At 45.6% G+C, this 17,986-nt stretch overlaps 1 protein-coding gene across 3 annotated transcripts in view; it reads right to left on the bottom strand.

The window, feature by feature from the left end:
- The window catches only part of usp54b (ubiquitin specific peptidase 54b), a 144,371-nt gene that overhangs the window by 87,410 nt on the left and 38,975 nt on the right, over nucleotides 1–17,986 (bottom strand). For 2 of the 3 annotated variants that reach the window (XM_077200784.1, XM_077200787.1), the window contains exon 2: nucleotides 9,770–10,471. In XM_077200784.1, coding sequence (XP_077056899.1) covers nucleotides 9,770–9,916 — 147 coding nt within the window. In that variant the 5' untranslated portion in view covers nucleotides 9,917–10,471. Of the gene's footprint in view, nucleotides 1–2,197; nucleotides 2,231–9,769; nucleotides 10,472–17,986 lie in introns of those variants that run through there. The other variant, XM_077200785.1, reaches the window with a different exon arrangement.

Raw genomic sequence — 17,986 nt, 5'->3', positions numbered from 1 at the left:
ACTTGAAGAATGAATTTGACCAGGCGAGATTTTTGTTTATTCGGTTGCCATGACAACTAGCCTGCTTTCCAACACCGGCTTCGGAGAACAGAGCGCGAAATTGTAAAAAAAGTAGCGTACACAAATGACATTCATTTATTCATAAACTCCAACTATTTGAAAATGAGTGCGGTAGCAAGCAAAAAGCCAAAAACCTACCATTTCCACTCGGATTGTGAGGAAGATTTTTTTTCTAAATGCATTTGTATGATCTGCCAAACAAGTATATTGCTATTCCAAAGAAAGGAAACGTTGAGAGACATTTTCGGACACTTCATAAAAACTATGAGAACGATTTTCCAGCAAGAAGCTAGCTAAGAAGAACAAAGGTGAAAGAACTGAAATCTCAATTAACTGGTCAACAGTCACTTATTACTCGTCCAGGCTTAAAGGCAAAGGCAGCCACGGAGGCATCATTCCGGCTGAGTCATACCATAGTCAAACATAAAAAATCTTTCCTAGATGGACAAATGATAAAAGATGTGTTTTTTGAGGCAGCAGACTCATTGTTTCGTGATTTTAAAAACAAATCTGAGATTGTGTCCGCTATCAAAGCGGTCCAACTTTCGAGAAATACAGTTACACGACGTTGTGAAATGATGGCTGATGACTTGACACAGCAACTGAGAAAGGACATAACGTTAACTGACTGTGAATGTTTCTCTCTGCAGTTAGATGAGTCCACGGACATTAGCGATATAGCACAATTGTGCGTTTTTATTTTTAAAGACATGACAGCGAGAGAGGAAATGCTAACACTTTTGCCTTTGAAAGAACACACTCGGGGCGAGGACATTTTCCGGTCATTTAAGGACTTTGTCGACAAAACACAGCTACCAATTTCTAAATTGGTGTCAATCACAACTGACGGAGCACCTGCGATGGTCGGCCGTTCGAACGGATTCATTGCCAAATGCAAGGAGGAGGATGCTTTTCCCGACTTCCTTAATTATCATTGCATAATTCAACAACAAGCACTATGTGCGAAAATGCTGAACATGAAAGAGATCATGGATGTGTCTGACATGGAAAATAGTCTGCTCAATACGTGCGCGCTCACTTCAGAGACGGCTGTTTCGTGCGTATTTGGAGGAAGCTGACTGCAACAACACGGATCTCCTGCTGCATACAGATGTCAGATGGAAAGATTCTTGGAAAGATTCCGCGAGATTCCGCCTGAGATAAAGGAGTTTCTCCTGTCTACTAAAACACAGAGTAGGCCTACAAACAACTTGAGGATGAGCAGTGGCTTTTAAATTTGGCTTTTTTGACTGACCTGACTAACATGCTGAATGAGCTAAATTTAGAGCTACAAGGTAAAGAGAAGATGGTGGTCAACATGATCAGCTCAGTTAATGCTTTCAAACGGAAACTACAGTTTCTCACATCTACGTAAGCTGCAGCGTCACGAAATAGGCAACTTCCAAAACATTGCATCTGAACTCCATAAGCAAGGAAAGGAGCCTGCACAGCTTGACAGTGAGCGTTACATTGAGCAAATTGAAAAGGTCAGGTCAGACTTTATCAAACGTTTTCAAGACTTTGCTTTACTTGAGCCAATCGCTACATTCTTGTGCTTTCCATTTGGAGATGCGCATGAAGTTGATTCTCTGGCCTCAGACATGGGAAAGCTGTTTCAGATGAACCCATCTATTACTGAATACTGAATACCGACCATCTATTACAATACTGAACCCATCAGTATTGGAGGATGAGATTTTAGCACTGCTATTTAGTTGGTAAATCTCATTGTGTTGATCATTTTAAAAGTAGATAATCAAGCAAAAAAGTGTGGGCACCCCTGCTCTAAACTATAGGGAACCCTCTCATATGGTACATTACTACAATATTAAGGGTTAAAATCAATAGAGCTAAAATATTCAACTGCTATTTATTTTCAAATATAATAATCACAATCAAATAACAACCGAGTTGTATACGAACATTTAATTGCACATAAGGTAGTTTTCATAAACACTTGTCTTGTTCATTAGCTCCTCTGCAGTGTTTTTTTTCCCTAGCTTACTAATAAACTGTGAACACTGGATAACTTTCCTGAGGTAAATGAAACATTAAGTGACATTGTTCAGAAGATGTTTTATCGCTGTCCTTCTGCGGTTGAAACTCTGAGTAAATTGTACTGTTTCTTTCGACATACCTTCTGATGTTCAATCATGTAGCCTATATTCCGTCCAATAACTTATAGTTAAGTAGAAAAGATGAATTGCGCTCCACGCTTAAACTCAGATGGATCGCGACCTTGGCAACATTAGGTTGAACAACGGGTGATTCATAGGACCAATAGAACCTGTATTAACGTCACTTTTTTCATTCACAATCCCTGTAATATATGGGTACTGCTGTAATGTAATGGCTCATTGATATAAATACACACACACACACACACACACACACACACACACACATATATATATATATATATATATATATAACAAAAAAGGTCTACTGACTAGTCTATTATAAAAGTATGGGATGTAATTTTAAATATCCCTTATGAAAGCAGTCAAATTGCTTTCAGAGACATTTTTCGAGGCTATGTTGGGTAGGTAACAGAGGAATGTTTAATTTATGAGCAGACAGATTGTTTGGCCAGACATATTGGTGTAAGTGAGGACAGCCTACAAGGAAGACCCAGATAAAGCTCTGCTAAACTGGGACCGGCATAGACTAACAGTGACATCCGATACAGCAGCATGAAAAGGATAAAATGGGAGAGAGAGAAACAAGAGAGAAGTCCAGAATACTCTGAATGAACTCAACAACTATCCCAGCATACTAAATACGGCTTCAACTTCTCTTTGAGCAATCACATTTGTTCTGTGCTGTTCGCACAAGGCCCAGAAGAAACTTTTTGATAACTATTTTTGATAACTGCCAAAAGGTGAGTGAATTGAGAAATTGAGATATGTAGTGAGCATTTACTGTCCTTTTGACAAAGGTATTAGTTTTCGTTGCATTTTTGTGACAAACAGAACAAACGTCATTATGTCACACGTTGTATACAAAATGATGGTAAAACTGATGGTTGATGATAAAATGAAATAGAAAATGATAGAAAATGATGGTACTTTTACTCCGCATTAAATTGATCAAAAGTGACCCTACATACATTTTTAATGTTACAATTAATTTAAATTTAAAATCAATTTAGCTATTTTTGCTATAACTTTCTATTCTTCAAAAAAATCCTGAGAGCAATGTATCACGGTTCCCACAAAAATATGAAACAGTTTTCAACATTGATGACAACAAATGTTTCTTAAGCACCAAAGCAGCATATTAGAATGATTTCTTAAGATTGGAGTAATGATGCTGAAGTGTCAGCTTTGCCATCACAGGAATAAATTACATTTTGAATTGAAATATATCGAATAATACAATTATTTATTCATTTATTTAAAATATATAAATAATATTTAATTTAAAATTGTAATATTATTCCACAATATTACTGATTGTACTGTATTTTTAATCAAACAGGTTTTTTTTACATGTTTTCAATAAATATTTACAGATGTCAATACAGCCAATAAAATATATAATAAAATAATAAAAGGTCAAATGTATATTCACCAGAAGTGTGTTTTTTCCATGTTTTTAAAAAATATTGTATTTGGTCCATAACTTTTTTAAGCTGGAAATCGCAGTTTTCAAATTCCCTGATATTTCCTGTTCCCTTTCGTAGTCACTCCGAGTTACGTCGGATGACGACGAATGGGGGTTTCGCTTAGAACACCTATCGACTTCGAGTATTACAAAACGAGCCAATGGCGATGAAATGCCATGAGTCTGCGGAATTTGCATAGCGTATCTCCGCCCCACCGCGTGGGTATAAAGGAGGACGCCGGCAACATGCAGGTATGTTTTCGCTTCGGAGTCAAGAATATTTCTTCACTCCACAATCATCTCTGACTTCGCTCTACGAGACGAGCTTCTCTCTCCGGTGTTGGTGTGACGTCGATCTGCAGCGAGCTCACAGTGCCTGCTGATCTGTGCAGTGATCTGCCAGTGTGTGTGTGTGTCTCCCTGTGCGCTTCAACATCGCGGAGTTTTTTTCTCCTCTCATAAAAGAGCTCGCACGCGGCACGTCTTTTTAAAGACGGCTCGCCCGTGCATTTCTGGTTGCAGCGGACTGGTATCGGACTCTGATGGGCACGAGCGCTGTCTAGTGTGTTTGGGCTTTGATCATGCTTGAACAGCGCTCGTGGATGACTCATGTTCTCTCTGGGAACGTGATCATCGCGTCATATATAGGTCGAGACTCGGTGAACTCGCAAGAGTGAGAGTCCCCTCATCCACTACCCGATCTTCGGCTGGTGGACAGGGTGACCTGAGGGTGTTGGTCTGGAACAAGGCGCCGACTCTGTGTCCACGCCCCAGCCCCCCCTCTTTAATGACGGTGCCCCCTAGCGAACTGATGATTCCACGAGTCTACCCTCGGGTGGCCCGTGTGTTTTCATTTGAAGCTACAGAGGATGATGCTGTGTCTGTAGCAGGATCACTAGGTGGGCTTGATTCTTCTGGAAATGACGACTCTTCACAGCTGCCACCCTCTCGTGTGCATACGGCTGTGCCTGAGTCTGATGCAGAGATGATGGCCATGCTTTCCCGGGACGATTGGTTTTTGGGTGAGGCCGCCGACGCGTCCACGGCAAACCCCAATATCTTTCCTACCGGACGTGCATGATGAGTTCACGGGTCCTCTCATTGGTCTCATCCGCCTTTCCTCCCCTCAGGGGCCGCTGCCCGTGGGTACACTGGGGTTCCCCCGGTTGAACGCTCTGTTGCCATGCTACTGTGTCCTCAGAGTGCTTCCCGGCGCAATCCTAAGCACCCGTCCAAAGCCTGTAGTTCTTTTCGCCACAGTAATCTGTGGCGAAATCCTATAGTGCCACAGGACAGGCAGCTGCCTCACTGCATCCCATGACCGTTCTGCTGGTCTACCTGACCCAGACGCTGATGGACATGCAGGAGGGCGGGACTGACCCGAGGATCTTCAGTGAGCTGCGCGCCACCACTGACCTTGCTCTCCGAGCGACGAAAGTGGCCGTACGCTCTCAGAGTCAGGTGATGTTCACCAGTTTGGGGCTGACCAGTCTGATGTGCACGATGTCGGGCGGACCCGTCTGCTCGACACCCCCATCTCCCAGGTCGGCCTTTTCGGCGGTGCGGTTGAGTGCTTATGCCCAACAGTTCTCAACCGCCCGTGAGCAGATTGAGGTTATTCTGCCCGACGGCCCCGCCGTCCGCTCAGATCCCTCAGTCTGCCCACCGCCGAAGGCTCCCTCCCACTGTTCCAACCCCGCCCGTTTACCCGGGCCTGGCTCTGGAAGACCGTAGGGGGATGCCACAGCCCTCTCCAGCCCCGCACCCCGCTAAACGCCGGGTTAAGCGGCACTTTTGAGATGGGCTGCTCAGAGATGAGACTCAGTTCTTTCCAGGAGTTGGTAGCAGGGCCACTCCTTTCCCCGGTGGAGGGCTGGGGAAGAATCCTTATTCAGAAAGAACTGACTCTCTCCTCTCTGAGCATACAGAGTTCTCGGACGACACAGAGCGCCGCCCACAAGCCGTGCTCTCCTCATCCCCCTCTGCCCCAGAGGTGGTTGACACGGCGTGCCGTCCACGGACCGTTTCGCCCCTGTCCCCCTCTGTCGCCAGACCCCTGACAGAGCAGGCCCCCGTGGAACGCTGGTCCTTCCCTGGCCTCCTCTGTCAGGGTGCGGTTATGACCTTGCCCCCACACCGGGCCGCTATGCCGTCCTCGTCTGGGCTGGTCATTCCGCTTCGCTGCACCACCGGGGGGACGTCTGTGGTTCTTCACTCCGCTGGCACAGTTGGGAGCCTGCACTAGAGCTTCCCTATCTGTTCCGCTGGGTCGTGCGAACCATCGGCTCGGCTATGCGATTCAGTTCGCACGGTCTCCTCCCTGCTTCACCGGAGTCCGCTCCACTTTGGTCGGTGGCTATGCCCCTATCATGAGAGCGGAGGTTGCTCCCTACTGGCGAAGGGTGCGATTGAGACTGTCCCTCCAGCCGAGATGAGGTCCGGGTTTACAGCCCCTACCTCATTGTCCCGGAGAAGTCTGGTGGGTTACGGCCAATCCTGGACCTATGCATCTGAACCGCTCCCTTCACAGGCTGCCGTTCAAGATGCTCCTGGCCAAACGCATTTCTGGATGTGTGCGGCCACAGGATTGGTTTGCAGCGATCGACCTGAAGGACGCCTACTCTTATGTCTCCGTTCTCCTTCGACTCAGATCGTACCTACGTTCTGCTGTCAGGGCACGCGCATATCAGTACGCTGTTCTCCCATTCAGGCTAGCCCTGTCTCCTCGCGCCTTCACAAGGTTGTTGAGGCAGCCCTTGTTCCTCCATGGGAACACGGGTGTTCGCATTCTGAACTATCTCGGTGACTGGCTGTCTTAAGCTCACTCCTGAGACCAGGCTTGCGAATACAGGGACCCAGTGCTCCGGCACCTAGCTCGTCTGGGCCTTCGGGTCAACTGGGAAAGGAGTAAACTTTGCCCCGTGCAGAGAAGCTTTTTTCTCGGTATGGACTTGGTCTCCTTCTCCACTCAGCCACTAAACAAGAGTGCGGTCCCACTGAAATTGTTTCAGAGGCTCCTGGGGCATATGGCATCTGCAGCCGCGGCAACTCCGCTCGGATTGCTTCATATGAGACCGCTTCAGCTGTGGCTTCGCGATCGAGTCCCGAGGTGGGCATGGCATCATAGCACGCTCCGAGTTACAGTAACTCTGACCTGCCGTCAGACCTTCACCCCGTGGTGGAACCTCAGTTTTCTACGGGCCGGTGTTCCCCTAGAACGAGTTTCCAGGCATGTTGTTGTCTCCACAGATGCCTCTTCCATGGGCTGAGGCGCCATGTGCAACGGACATGCTGCCGCGGGCTCCTGGACAGGACCCCAGCGCCTTCTGCATGTCAATTGCCTCGAGTTGCTGGCAGTACGCCTTGCCCTGCACTGTTTTCGCACGTTGCTCAAGGGTCAACACGTACTAGTCCGTTCAGACAATACCTCGACTGTAGCGTACATCAACTGTCAGGGTGGTCTACGCTCCCGCCGTATGTCGCAACTCGCACGCCACCTCCTCTTATGGAGTCAGAAGCACCTGAGGTCCCTTCGTGCTATCTACATTCCGGGAGATCGGAACTTTGCAGCCGACGAGCTGTCACGGTTTCGGCCCATCTCCGACGAATGGCGACTCCATCCCCAGTCGGTTCAGCTGATTTGGGACCAGTTCGGAGACGAACAGATAAATCTGTTTGCCTCTCACGACTCGACCCATTGCGCCCTGTTCTATTCCCTGACCGAGGGCACCCTCGGCACGGATGCACTGGCGCACAGCTGGCCGCGGGGCCTACGCAAATATGCGTTTCCCCCAGTGAGCCTTCTCGCACAGACCTTGTGCAAGATCAAGGAGGACGAGGAGCAACTCATTCTGGTTGCGCCGTATTGGCCCACCCGGACCTGGTTCTCCGAACTGGTACACCTCGCGACAGCACCTCCTTGGCCAATTCCTCTGAGGAAGGATCTCCTTTCTCAGAGACGGGGCACCCTTTGGCACCCTCGACCCGATCTCTGGAGGCTCCACGTGTGGCTCCTGGACGGGACGAGGCAGGTTTGAGTACCCTGCCACCAGCGGTGGCGGCTACCATCACTTCCGCTAGAGCATCGTCCACGAGACATGTCTATGCGTTGAAGTGGAACCTCTTCGTCAACTGGTGCTCTTCTCGTCGAGAAGACCCAAGGAGATGCTCGATCTCTGTTGTGCTTTCCTTCCTGCAAGATGGGTTGGAGCGAAGGCTGTCTCCCTCCACCCTGAAGGTGTATGTGGCCGCTATCGCCGCATATCACGAAGCAGTTCAAGGTAAGTCTCTGGGGAAGCACGACCTGATCGTCAGGTTCCTGAGAGGAGCGAGGAGACTGAATCCTCCTCGCCCTCCTCTCGTTCCCTCTTGGGTCCTCTCAGTGGTCTTAAATGCCCTGCAGAGGGCTCCCTTTGAGCCTCTGCATTCAGTTGAGCTTAAGTTTCTGTCTATGAAGACAGCGCTCCTGGTTGCTTTGGCCTCTATCAAGAGGGTAGGGGACCTGCACGCATTCTCCGTTGACGAAGCGTGCCTGGAATTCGGGCCCGGTCACTCTCACGTGATCCTGAGACCCCGGCCTGGATATGTGCCCAAGGTTCCCGCCACTCCCTTCCGGGACCAGGTGGTGAACCTGCAAGCGCTGCCCCGGGAGGAGGCAGACCCAGCCTTGGCACTGCTCTGTCCAGTACGCGCTCTCCGTGCTTACGTAGACAGAACGCAGTGTTTCAGGACCTCAGACCAGCTCTTTGTCTGTTATGGTGGGAGACTGAAGGGAAAGGCTCTCTCAAAGCAGAGGTTGTCTCACTGGATAGTGGACGCCATTGCTTTGGCTTACCAACAGCAAGGCCGACCGTGCCCCCTTGGTGTGACAGCCCACTCCATCCGGAGTGTGGCTTCCTCTTGGGCTCTAGCGCATGGCGCCTCGCTGGCAGACATATGTAGAGCTGCAGGCTGGGCGACACCCAACACATTTGCCAGATTCTATAATCTCCGAGTGGAGCCTGTGTCCTCTCGTGTACTCGCTTCAGTTAGCTAGTACTGGACCCGCTCAGGTGTCTTCGCTTGCTCGCCTTTCCACTCCACGGACTGGATACGTGCGATTATTCCTCAGGTGAGCCTTCCTCTCTGAAGCCCTGAGTTCCTCCAGCACTGTTGACGCTGGCGCCAGTGTCTATTGCCTGGGCGTCGGCTAGGTGCCTCCGTGTGCATGGTTCCTCCCTGAGTAACCCCCACATGTGTATTTCCACTGTAAGCCTCCTTGAGCATGTGTCTTTCCCTTGGCAAGCCACCTTGCCCTCCTGGAGTTGAAAGTTGCCACCCCTCGGGCTGGTCACTCCAACGTTCCTCCATATGAAGCCCTCCGGCCATATGTGTTTCTTAAGTCCTCCCCACGGGTAGGCATGCTGCGGCATATCTCCTCTGAGATATGCTTCCCAGTGTACTTTGGTATTCCTGTGTTAAGTAGGACTCCTTCGTCCGTGCAAGTATCATGAAAGGGGGCTCAGACTTTCGCAGGGCACTGGAAGACAGCTGTGAAGGTGGCGTGATTTCACTGGGACCCCCATTCGTCGTCATCCGACGTAACTCGGAGTGACTACGAAAGGGAACGTCTCGGTTACGTATGTAACCCTCGTTCCCTGAGTAGGGAACGGAGACGTTACGTCTCCCTGCCACTTCCGCTGTACCGCTGGGCAGACGCCTGAGTTCAGTCTCGGCTCCTCAGCGAAGACATACCTGCATGTTGCCGGCGTCCTCCTTTATACCCACGCGGTGGGGCGGAGATACGCTATGCAAATTCCGCAGACCCATGGCATTTCATCGCCATTGGCTCGTTTTGTAATACTCGAAGTCGATAGGTGTTCTAAGCGAAACCCCCATTCGTCGTCATCCGACGTAACGTCTCCGTTCCCTACTCAGGGAACGAGGGTTACATACGTAACCGAGACGTTTTTCCTAATAGAAAACCACAAGCCAAAAGTTTCTTTAAAGACAATTTTTTACTTGCATTTGTCACTTGGCGTGTTAAATTTGGACCCTGTGTGAACAGCATCTGTAAAAGTATAACACATTAACGCAATTGTCATAAGGCAAATTTCTATCCTACCTGTAGCGCACTGTTTAGGAAGCAGCTGTTCTGACCCGGCTCATTGCTCAGGCCTTTGCTGGGTGCGATGGAGGTCATGGTGCGTGGGGTAAACATCCCCTGCAGCCCACTGCTGCCTGACGCAAAGTAGTTCCGCTTCCACGACATGGGTCCAGCTCCGCTTCACTCCCCCCTCCAATCACCACAAGAGTCACATCCTTCCCCAGCTAATCACGCTGGAGGAGGAGGGCATCCTGAATACGGTGCAAATGAGTGTGTGTGTGTGTGTGTGTGTGTGTGAATGAGAGAGAGCAGAGAGTGCCTTTGCTGGGCTGTTCTCTATGTTACTCCCATGAGAGAGGAATATGTGGGTCAGAGATGGGTGTTTGGTCAGTGAGTACAAAACAAAATTTATAATGAAGGAATCTGCCAACAGGTGTGAATATAATAGTGATGTTTTCTCTCGAGAGGGGCGTGGGAATCTCACTAATGTCTGTCTGTCTAAACGCCTTCCTGCACCTGAGTTGGTAAAGTGGGGTCAAACACAAATACTGGCCTGGTTAAAACCAGCTGTGTGACTGTAGCAGTGTTTGTTAGAGTAAGTGCTTGTGTCTATGTCTGTGGTCCGAGACACTGTCCTCACGAAGCTGTGTCCACTTTCTGTCCGCTGACTGATCTTCACTTCTGAGCCTCTGCAATGTGTTCTCTCTTAGCCCAGCTGGTCTGAAAAACAGAAATAATAATTTACACTCAAAAACTTTCCTTTTATTTAAATTTTTTTTTTTTAAACTCTTTCTGATTTTATTCTGCATAAAAATGGAGGGGGAGTAGGAGTAGGAAACCTGTTTGAAAACCATAATGATTTTTAAACTTTAAAAGATTTTTAAAAAATAGTTCTACTTTCCTTATACTTTATACAAAAGAACATGAATATGATAAATTACTTTTTGGATTCTGTGTCTCAGATATGCACCCCCCTTTGTTTATATCTATCTCTCCATTGATTGACAATAGTTTGGATAATCCAAGAAAATAAAATGCTTTTTATTCATAAAATATTTATTTAATTTGAATATTTTCTTCTTTTTTTGTAACTTGATGGATGCAGTCCAAAATATAAGATCATAAAATAAATTAATTGTCTCTAATCAGTACAAACACACATTTCTTTTTAAATGTTTTTGAAAGAAGTCTCTTAGACCAAGGATGCATTTAGTTGATCAAAAATACAGTAAAAAAAAGTGCATAATTCTTCCATTTTTATAATAGTATTTTCTTTATATTTTATTGAGACTATTGGTACTTTTAAAAATGTATTTGTACCACCACAGCAACATTTAAATTATTTTAAAATATGAGTAAAACTTACAAGAAAAAACTGTATGTAAAAAATGATTGATATGTATACATTTGAGCCTAAAATCTTTATTGTGGTTTACAGCCAGGTTATATGTCAACTACCTATTTTCACAAAACTTTATGTCTTTTTACCCCTCTCATATATATAGTACACACAGTAAAGCAGTCCTGCACACCGAATGCCGTGCAAATATATCAACTTGGGTATATAAATGCAAAATCTCCACAAACAAATTTGGACCATCATAGTTTCATACCCTCATCCTCTCCCCTTTCCAAACAGCAGAAAGCAAGTGAGAGAGGAAGGGAAAGAGGGAGGGAAATAGGAGAGGAAAGACAGCAGCACTGCAGAGACACAGCTTGCATCACAGAGCTCTCCTGCCAGGTTGGAGGCATGTCCTATTCCCACTACTACATAAATACACAACCATGTTCACACCCACAATACACACTCTGTCCACATGGTCCAGCCCTGCAGTTTGTCCTGTTCTCCTGAGGCAGAGGCATGGAGAGGGATGTTCTGATGTGGAAGAACAGTGTGTGTGACAGACCTGAGGCAGGTGTTACGCGGGGTTCTCGCTCATCATAATCAAGATCAGGGATGTTCATGATCACCTACTGATCGATTCAATGACACAGTTCATTTAATAAATCAAGCAACGATTTCGACACAGTGATAGTTTGGTAACACAACACAAGGAAATATGTCAACATAGGAGATAAAATGTGGCTTGTCAATCTATTTATTGAGGTCTAAGAACAGGTAAATCTGTCTGTCTCCCTGCATTATCCCACCTGACCATAATGTTGTTGCTCAACAGAGGACAGTGTAGCGTCATGCAATGTATTTAAACGGTGTCCTTTATTGACTTAAATATAACCAAAAAGTAATATAGATATGAGCCTTCAGTAAAAAATCACTTAGTGGATCAATAAATATTTTGGACATTACTTTTTGGTCATATATTTAATATTTCTAAATATTTAAAATAATATTAAACAATATTTAAATAACTTCCGTATTGATGATTTCCTCATAATTTTTATACAACTGTACTGTAATACATTTAGGAAGAGGAAAACATCAATATTATTTGAACATAACTTTATAAACTTTATAAACAAAGTTATTTAAAGGTAATTATTATAAATATTATTTAAAAAATATATATTCAGTATATGAAAATGTCCACAAATACTTAATGATCCACAAAGTAATGAAAAAAAGAGTCATATCTATATTTTCTACATACATTATTGTTTTAGAGTAATGCATTAATGGCAAATTAAACTCAGGCTAAATAGCTTAAATCTATTCAAATAGAGTAGAGCAACATTTAAATTTATTTTTATTTTTAAATAATACATTTAAACAATAAATATTTGAAAGGTACACCATGTAACTTTTTTTGTGTTCAAAATGAACAAAATTTAAATGAGTCAATACCTTATCAATCCTTTTTCCAAAATGTTTTTTTCTTACCCTGATTCACTCTGGTTAGCCTATTTTAAGTGTAGCTCCGGCTACTTTGACGTGTGTGTGGGAGTGGTTAGTTGTCACAACGAATGAGAAAAGTTGACATGGTGCAACTACTACATTGTAAAGCATTATCTATTGTGAAGAGTCATTTCATTATAGTTGTAGTGCTGTTCCGGAATTTATTTTCAAGGAAGTAGCCTACCATGTCTATTAATGGTTTTAGCTACTGCATCTTCAACTATTTAGATCATTTCCATCTAAACCTGTTATATTTTTTAAGCCTAGAAGTAAATGTTTTATGAGTAGTAGGATAACCCTATTCATCCACACATTCATGCAGAGCCGAAGCTCAACCAAAACATGTTCTTTTGCAAAATGCATGCAGCTTGAAAAAGCATGCACTAGAGGGCCAAAAATTACATAGTGTACCTTTAAAAAAATATGTGGCGAACTCCAAATACCATGTGCATGATGCTATTTTTTTTTCTTCATTATTTAAACAAATAATTCATTTATATAATGAAAAAGTTGCACATGGTAGATAAAGTTGGCTATATGCATCTTATTGTATTAATGCTAATTGATTAACTGTTCATTTTAATTAAAACTGATAATGAAACTTCCTGAAAAATGATTGCACGATATGTTGCTTCACGTGCATGTGTGTCTTGTTTTCTAAAAAACAGGTGTGAACACTCATTCTTAGTGGGGGGCAATGCCGAGGTTGGTGAAGGAGTTATTCACGGTTGGAGTCATGTGACCTGAGTAGCACGGGGTACAATTGTGAGTCATAGGCTGCCATGACAACAGCGCAGTCCACCCCCCCAAGCAACGTGCCGGTCGATGCCCCGACCTACTGTCACACACTAGCTGGCACTGTGCAACCATTGCACCAGAGGGTTTATGCATTTATATAATGCACTGCAGAGAACAGCGCAACACAGCCAACAATTACGAAGAGAGGGAAATAATGAGAGAGAGAGCGAGAGGGAGAGAGAGTAGAGGGCCTTTCTGATTATCCAAATAAGCTCAGCCCAATACGGCTCCTAATAACATGCACAAGACCAACAGCTCTGAAAAGGCTGTGTCCTCTGGAGCTGGGCGGATAGGACCGTTTCATTAACTTAGCAACAATCAGACACTTGGGAACCAATTGAGACCTGCTATCAATCAGACCAGGTCAGGATGAACTATGGGAAGTAATCGCCTCCTGGCTAGTGTGTTAGTAAACATGTTACGTAACACTCTGGTGCACTGTGTGGCAACCGCAGAGCCCCGCCTCCATACCTCACAGTACTGTTGGCCACCAATCCCCCCAAACACACACACACATCTCCCTAAATCCCCTTTTAATTCCGTTAAATGGCAGAGTTCCAGTGCCACACTGCCAGGATCCATAGCCGTGGAGATACCTTGGCAACCACACAGAGGGCACTGGGATTCTACAAAGCGAGAGCGGGAGAGAGATGGATGAGCTTGTAGCCTCTCATGATCCCTGATCTTCACCTCTCTTGGGCCTTCATATAAAAATCCCCAGGATTCTATTTTATTTATTTTTTTCATTTCACAGAGCAAACAGGAGATTTCTCTTAAAGTCCCCCTGTCAACTATAATTTTTTTCCCTTAAAAACTCATCTTTGATCTGTGAAAAAAAATGTCTTCATTCATTAAAATAGCTTGAAACATAAATCTACACCCTTTCTTCATTTATAATACGCAGAATACGGGGCTAAATATGCAAATGCGCCCCACCTCCACTCAACAACACAAGCTCAGAATACCTGATCCACTCTACTTTACTGTAGTAAATGCTACACAATGGCAAGTGGAAATACTGGATTAATTCAGCCATACATGTTTGAACCAGAAACTGATTCAGAAGAAGAAGAGGAAGAGCTAATTATACTATTATATATTATAGGTTTGTCTTAAAGTTGATGTGTCAGAATGGTTTTTATGTATTGCTCTCTACATCCGACACATAACGCATTTATATGATTAGCCTTTGGCTCGACTATGTTGACTATCTAGACTATTTAGGGGCATTGGGTCATCGGCGGGGGGGCACCGCCGTTTGAGAAATATTTTGACGCAGTGGCGACATCATAGTCCAACACAGCAGAAATTCTATAAAAACATTTAATCATAGGCGTAATTTGCGGGTGGGTCATGTCACCACCACTTTTTGCCATGGGTCGATATTGTCCCAGCCAGGGGCTTAGCCAGAATTGTATTTTTGGGGGGTCCTGTCTTTAAATGAGGGGGCTATATATATATATATATAGAGTCAGAATTTTATATATACAGGCGGTGGAGACTTGTGTTTGTAAGGGTGGCGCTGCCAATAAAGCAGCTAAAAGCTGTCACAAAGAACCGGCAAAAGTAATGATTATGAATATGTAAAATATAGCAAGGAGATATTTTAATTGTTTATTAATAAACAAGTGTTTTCTTTGCCAGTGTCGGCTAAGATGAAGTTGGCGATGCTGACTCGCGATCTTCAGTAGGCTAGTGAACGCGCCAAAGAGAAATGCACATTTCATACGGATTACAAAAGCAGAAAGCAGTCTGTAGTCTGTTTTCTTTCGTTTTGAATTATTCTGTTAAAAGTAGACATGTCTGTAAGGCAAGTAGGCTAGGCTACCTTATACGCTGAGTTTCGGTTCATTTAGGCTATGAGACGAGCTCCAGTTCACGCGCCGACGCCTCCGTTTCTTATCTATCGTCTGCTATATTTACTTCTTATTTATTAAATCCAGGCAATTGGTTGATGAAACATTGATTAAAATTAAGATACAATTAATGCAAAACTAAATTCAGGTTAAAGAAAGGTTTTGTGCTTTCTGTTTGATGTCTCTGTGTAAGTTTTAAAGCATATTTTAGTGCCGCTTTCAGAGCGCTCACGTCCGTAAGGAGAACACGTCAGTAACATTGTTTTTTCCTCATAAATGCGAACACGAAAAATAAAATAAAATAAAATGAATATTTTATGTACTGTTGTAACGTAGTGCGTTAGAAATAGCGATGAGGCTGGATCCAGACGCAGTGTGGCTTTATTAATAAACTTAGACAGGAACAGGATTCAAAGACTCAGATCACCAACGTTAACATCTATCATACATTCAACAACTCACAAAGACAGGGCAGGAACACAGGGCTTAAATAATCAAGGACAAACGAGCTAACAATATAACAAGGGGGCGTCGGGAATAACGAGAAACACCTGGGAGAAGTAAAAGAAAGGCCAGGGAACCACTGAACATGAAAAGACAAGACACAAAACCCACATCATGACATAACCCCTCCCATAAGGGCGGCTCCTGACGCCCAACAAAACAACAAAATAGAAGAACAAAAAAAAAAAAAACCCACAAAAAAGTTCAGGAGGGCGGTGCAGCACAGGCGGTCTTGGGGGAGGGATGGAGGGCCAGGCCCATGCAGGGGAACGGACCCTGGACATAGACAAGGCGGGCCTGGGCCATGGAGCGTGGGCGGACCTGACTGAACAGGTGGCCTGGGCAGAACAAGACGAGGCGGAGGCCAGGGCGGAGCAAGACGAAGCTGAGACCAGGGTGGAGCAGGATGAACTGAAGACCACGGTGGTACAGGAAGAGTTGGCGGCCAAGGTGGAGCAGGATGGACCGACGACCAGAGTGGTGAAGCCCCTGCAGACGACCATGGCGGCGCAGCCTTCATGGTCTCATCACCGGACCCTTGGCCCCCCCCCCCAAAATTTTCTTGGGGGCAGCTACAGGGAAACAGGCTGGAGCAGAGGTGACGAGAGGCTCTGGCTGCGCAGACGTGACGAGAGGCTCTGGCTGCGCAGAAGTGACGAGAGGCTCTGGCTGCGCAGACGTGACGAGAGGCTCTGGCTGCGCAGACGTGACGAGAGGCTCTGGCTGCGCAGACGTGACGAGAGGCTCTGGCTGAGCAGATGTGACGAGAAGCGGAGACTCGGCAAGGCTCACGTGACGTGTGGGCTCCTCAAGGCTGAAGTGGAGCGCGGGCTCGTTAAGGTTGACGTGGAGCGCGGGCTCTTCAAAGCTGACGTGGAGCGTGAGCTCGTCAATGCTCACATGAAGTGTGAACTCGTCGTGGCTGCCGTGAAGCACCGGCTCGTCGAGGCTGACGTGAAGCTCGGGTTCTTAAAGGCTGACGTGAAACACCGGCTCGTCGAGGCTGACGAGGAGCTCGGGTTCGTCAGGGCAGCAGTGAAGAGTGAGTCCGTCGGCGCTGCAGTGAAGAGCGGGCTCGGCAGGGCTGGACCGTACCAGCGGCGAAGACGACGACGAGGGCTTCGCAGGTAATGTGAACTCGGGAGGTGTCGAGTAGAACAAGCCTGTAATGGAGAAGAGGTCCTCCAAGGAACAAGCCTGAGCGATATACCGGTCAAGAGTCCAGTCGGTAAGGTCCCGCGGCATCCATCGGGCGATTTCATAATCCAGCCCGTTCCAAAACAGGCCCATGAGCTGGATATCATCTAGCGGTCCCAGATGGCAAATGGACAGAAAATTCTTTGCGTACCTATGGACGGACTGGCCCTCTTCAAATAACGTCGACAGGTATTCTCCCAGAGCCCGGTTGCTGACAACTGCTGGATCCATTTCGTTGGTGAGTTGTTCTGTAACGTAGTGCGTTAGAATTAGCGATGAAGCTGGATCTAGACGCAGTGTGGCTTTATTAATAAACTTAGACAGGAACAGGATTCAAAGACTCAGGAACAAGATTCAAGGATACAGAAATCACCAGCGTTAACATCTATCATACATTCAACAACTCACAAAGACAGGGCAGGAACACAGGGCTTAAATAATCAAGGACAAACGAGCTAACAAGATAACAAGGGGGCGTCGGGAATAATGAGAAACACCTGGGAGAGGTAAAAGACAGGTCAGGGAACCACTGAACATGAATAGACAAGACACAAAACCCACATCATGACAACTGTGGAGACTGAGAGCCAACCCTTCTTACTTTGGTTTGCGCAGTGTAATTCACATAATCACTAAAAATATTTTGCCCCCTAAGTTATTATTATTTTATTTTTTAAGAAATCAGAAATCTGAGCTAGCCTACTTTTGAAACATCTTGCACCACGGATGTAACAAATACTAATAAACAAATAATACAAATAAATAAAACATCTCCAGTTAACTAGCAGAGCATTCATTTCGTTCGTTGGTTAAATAAGAGGCGATCTAGCACGCTGAAATGTGTTGTTTTTGAAATCAAGTGATCAAAGTGCTCGTTGCGCTGCGATTGGTGTGGATACAGACAGTGTTCTCTTGTGGCTTGTGCGGAGACTCTCTATTCGTTCCAGTGATATCACAAAGTAAAATGCACACAAACCCTGGTTGATATACAACCACTGATAAACATAATCGGTTTTAATGAACAAA

This window comes from Siphateles boraxobius, unplaced genomic scaffold, assembly GCF_051911475.1.
Source record: "Siphateles boraxobius isolate OS27281-9 unplaced genomic scaffold, OSU_SipBor_1 46, whole genome shotgun sequence".
In the NCBI taxonomy this organism is placed as follows: Eukaryota; Metazoa; Chordata; class Actinopteri; order Cypriniformes; family Leuciscidae; genus Siphateles; species Siphateles boraxobius.
The sequence above is the reverse complement of the archived record's forward strand: the minus strand, read 5'-3'. Positions and strand labels throughout refer to the sequence as shown.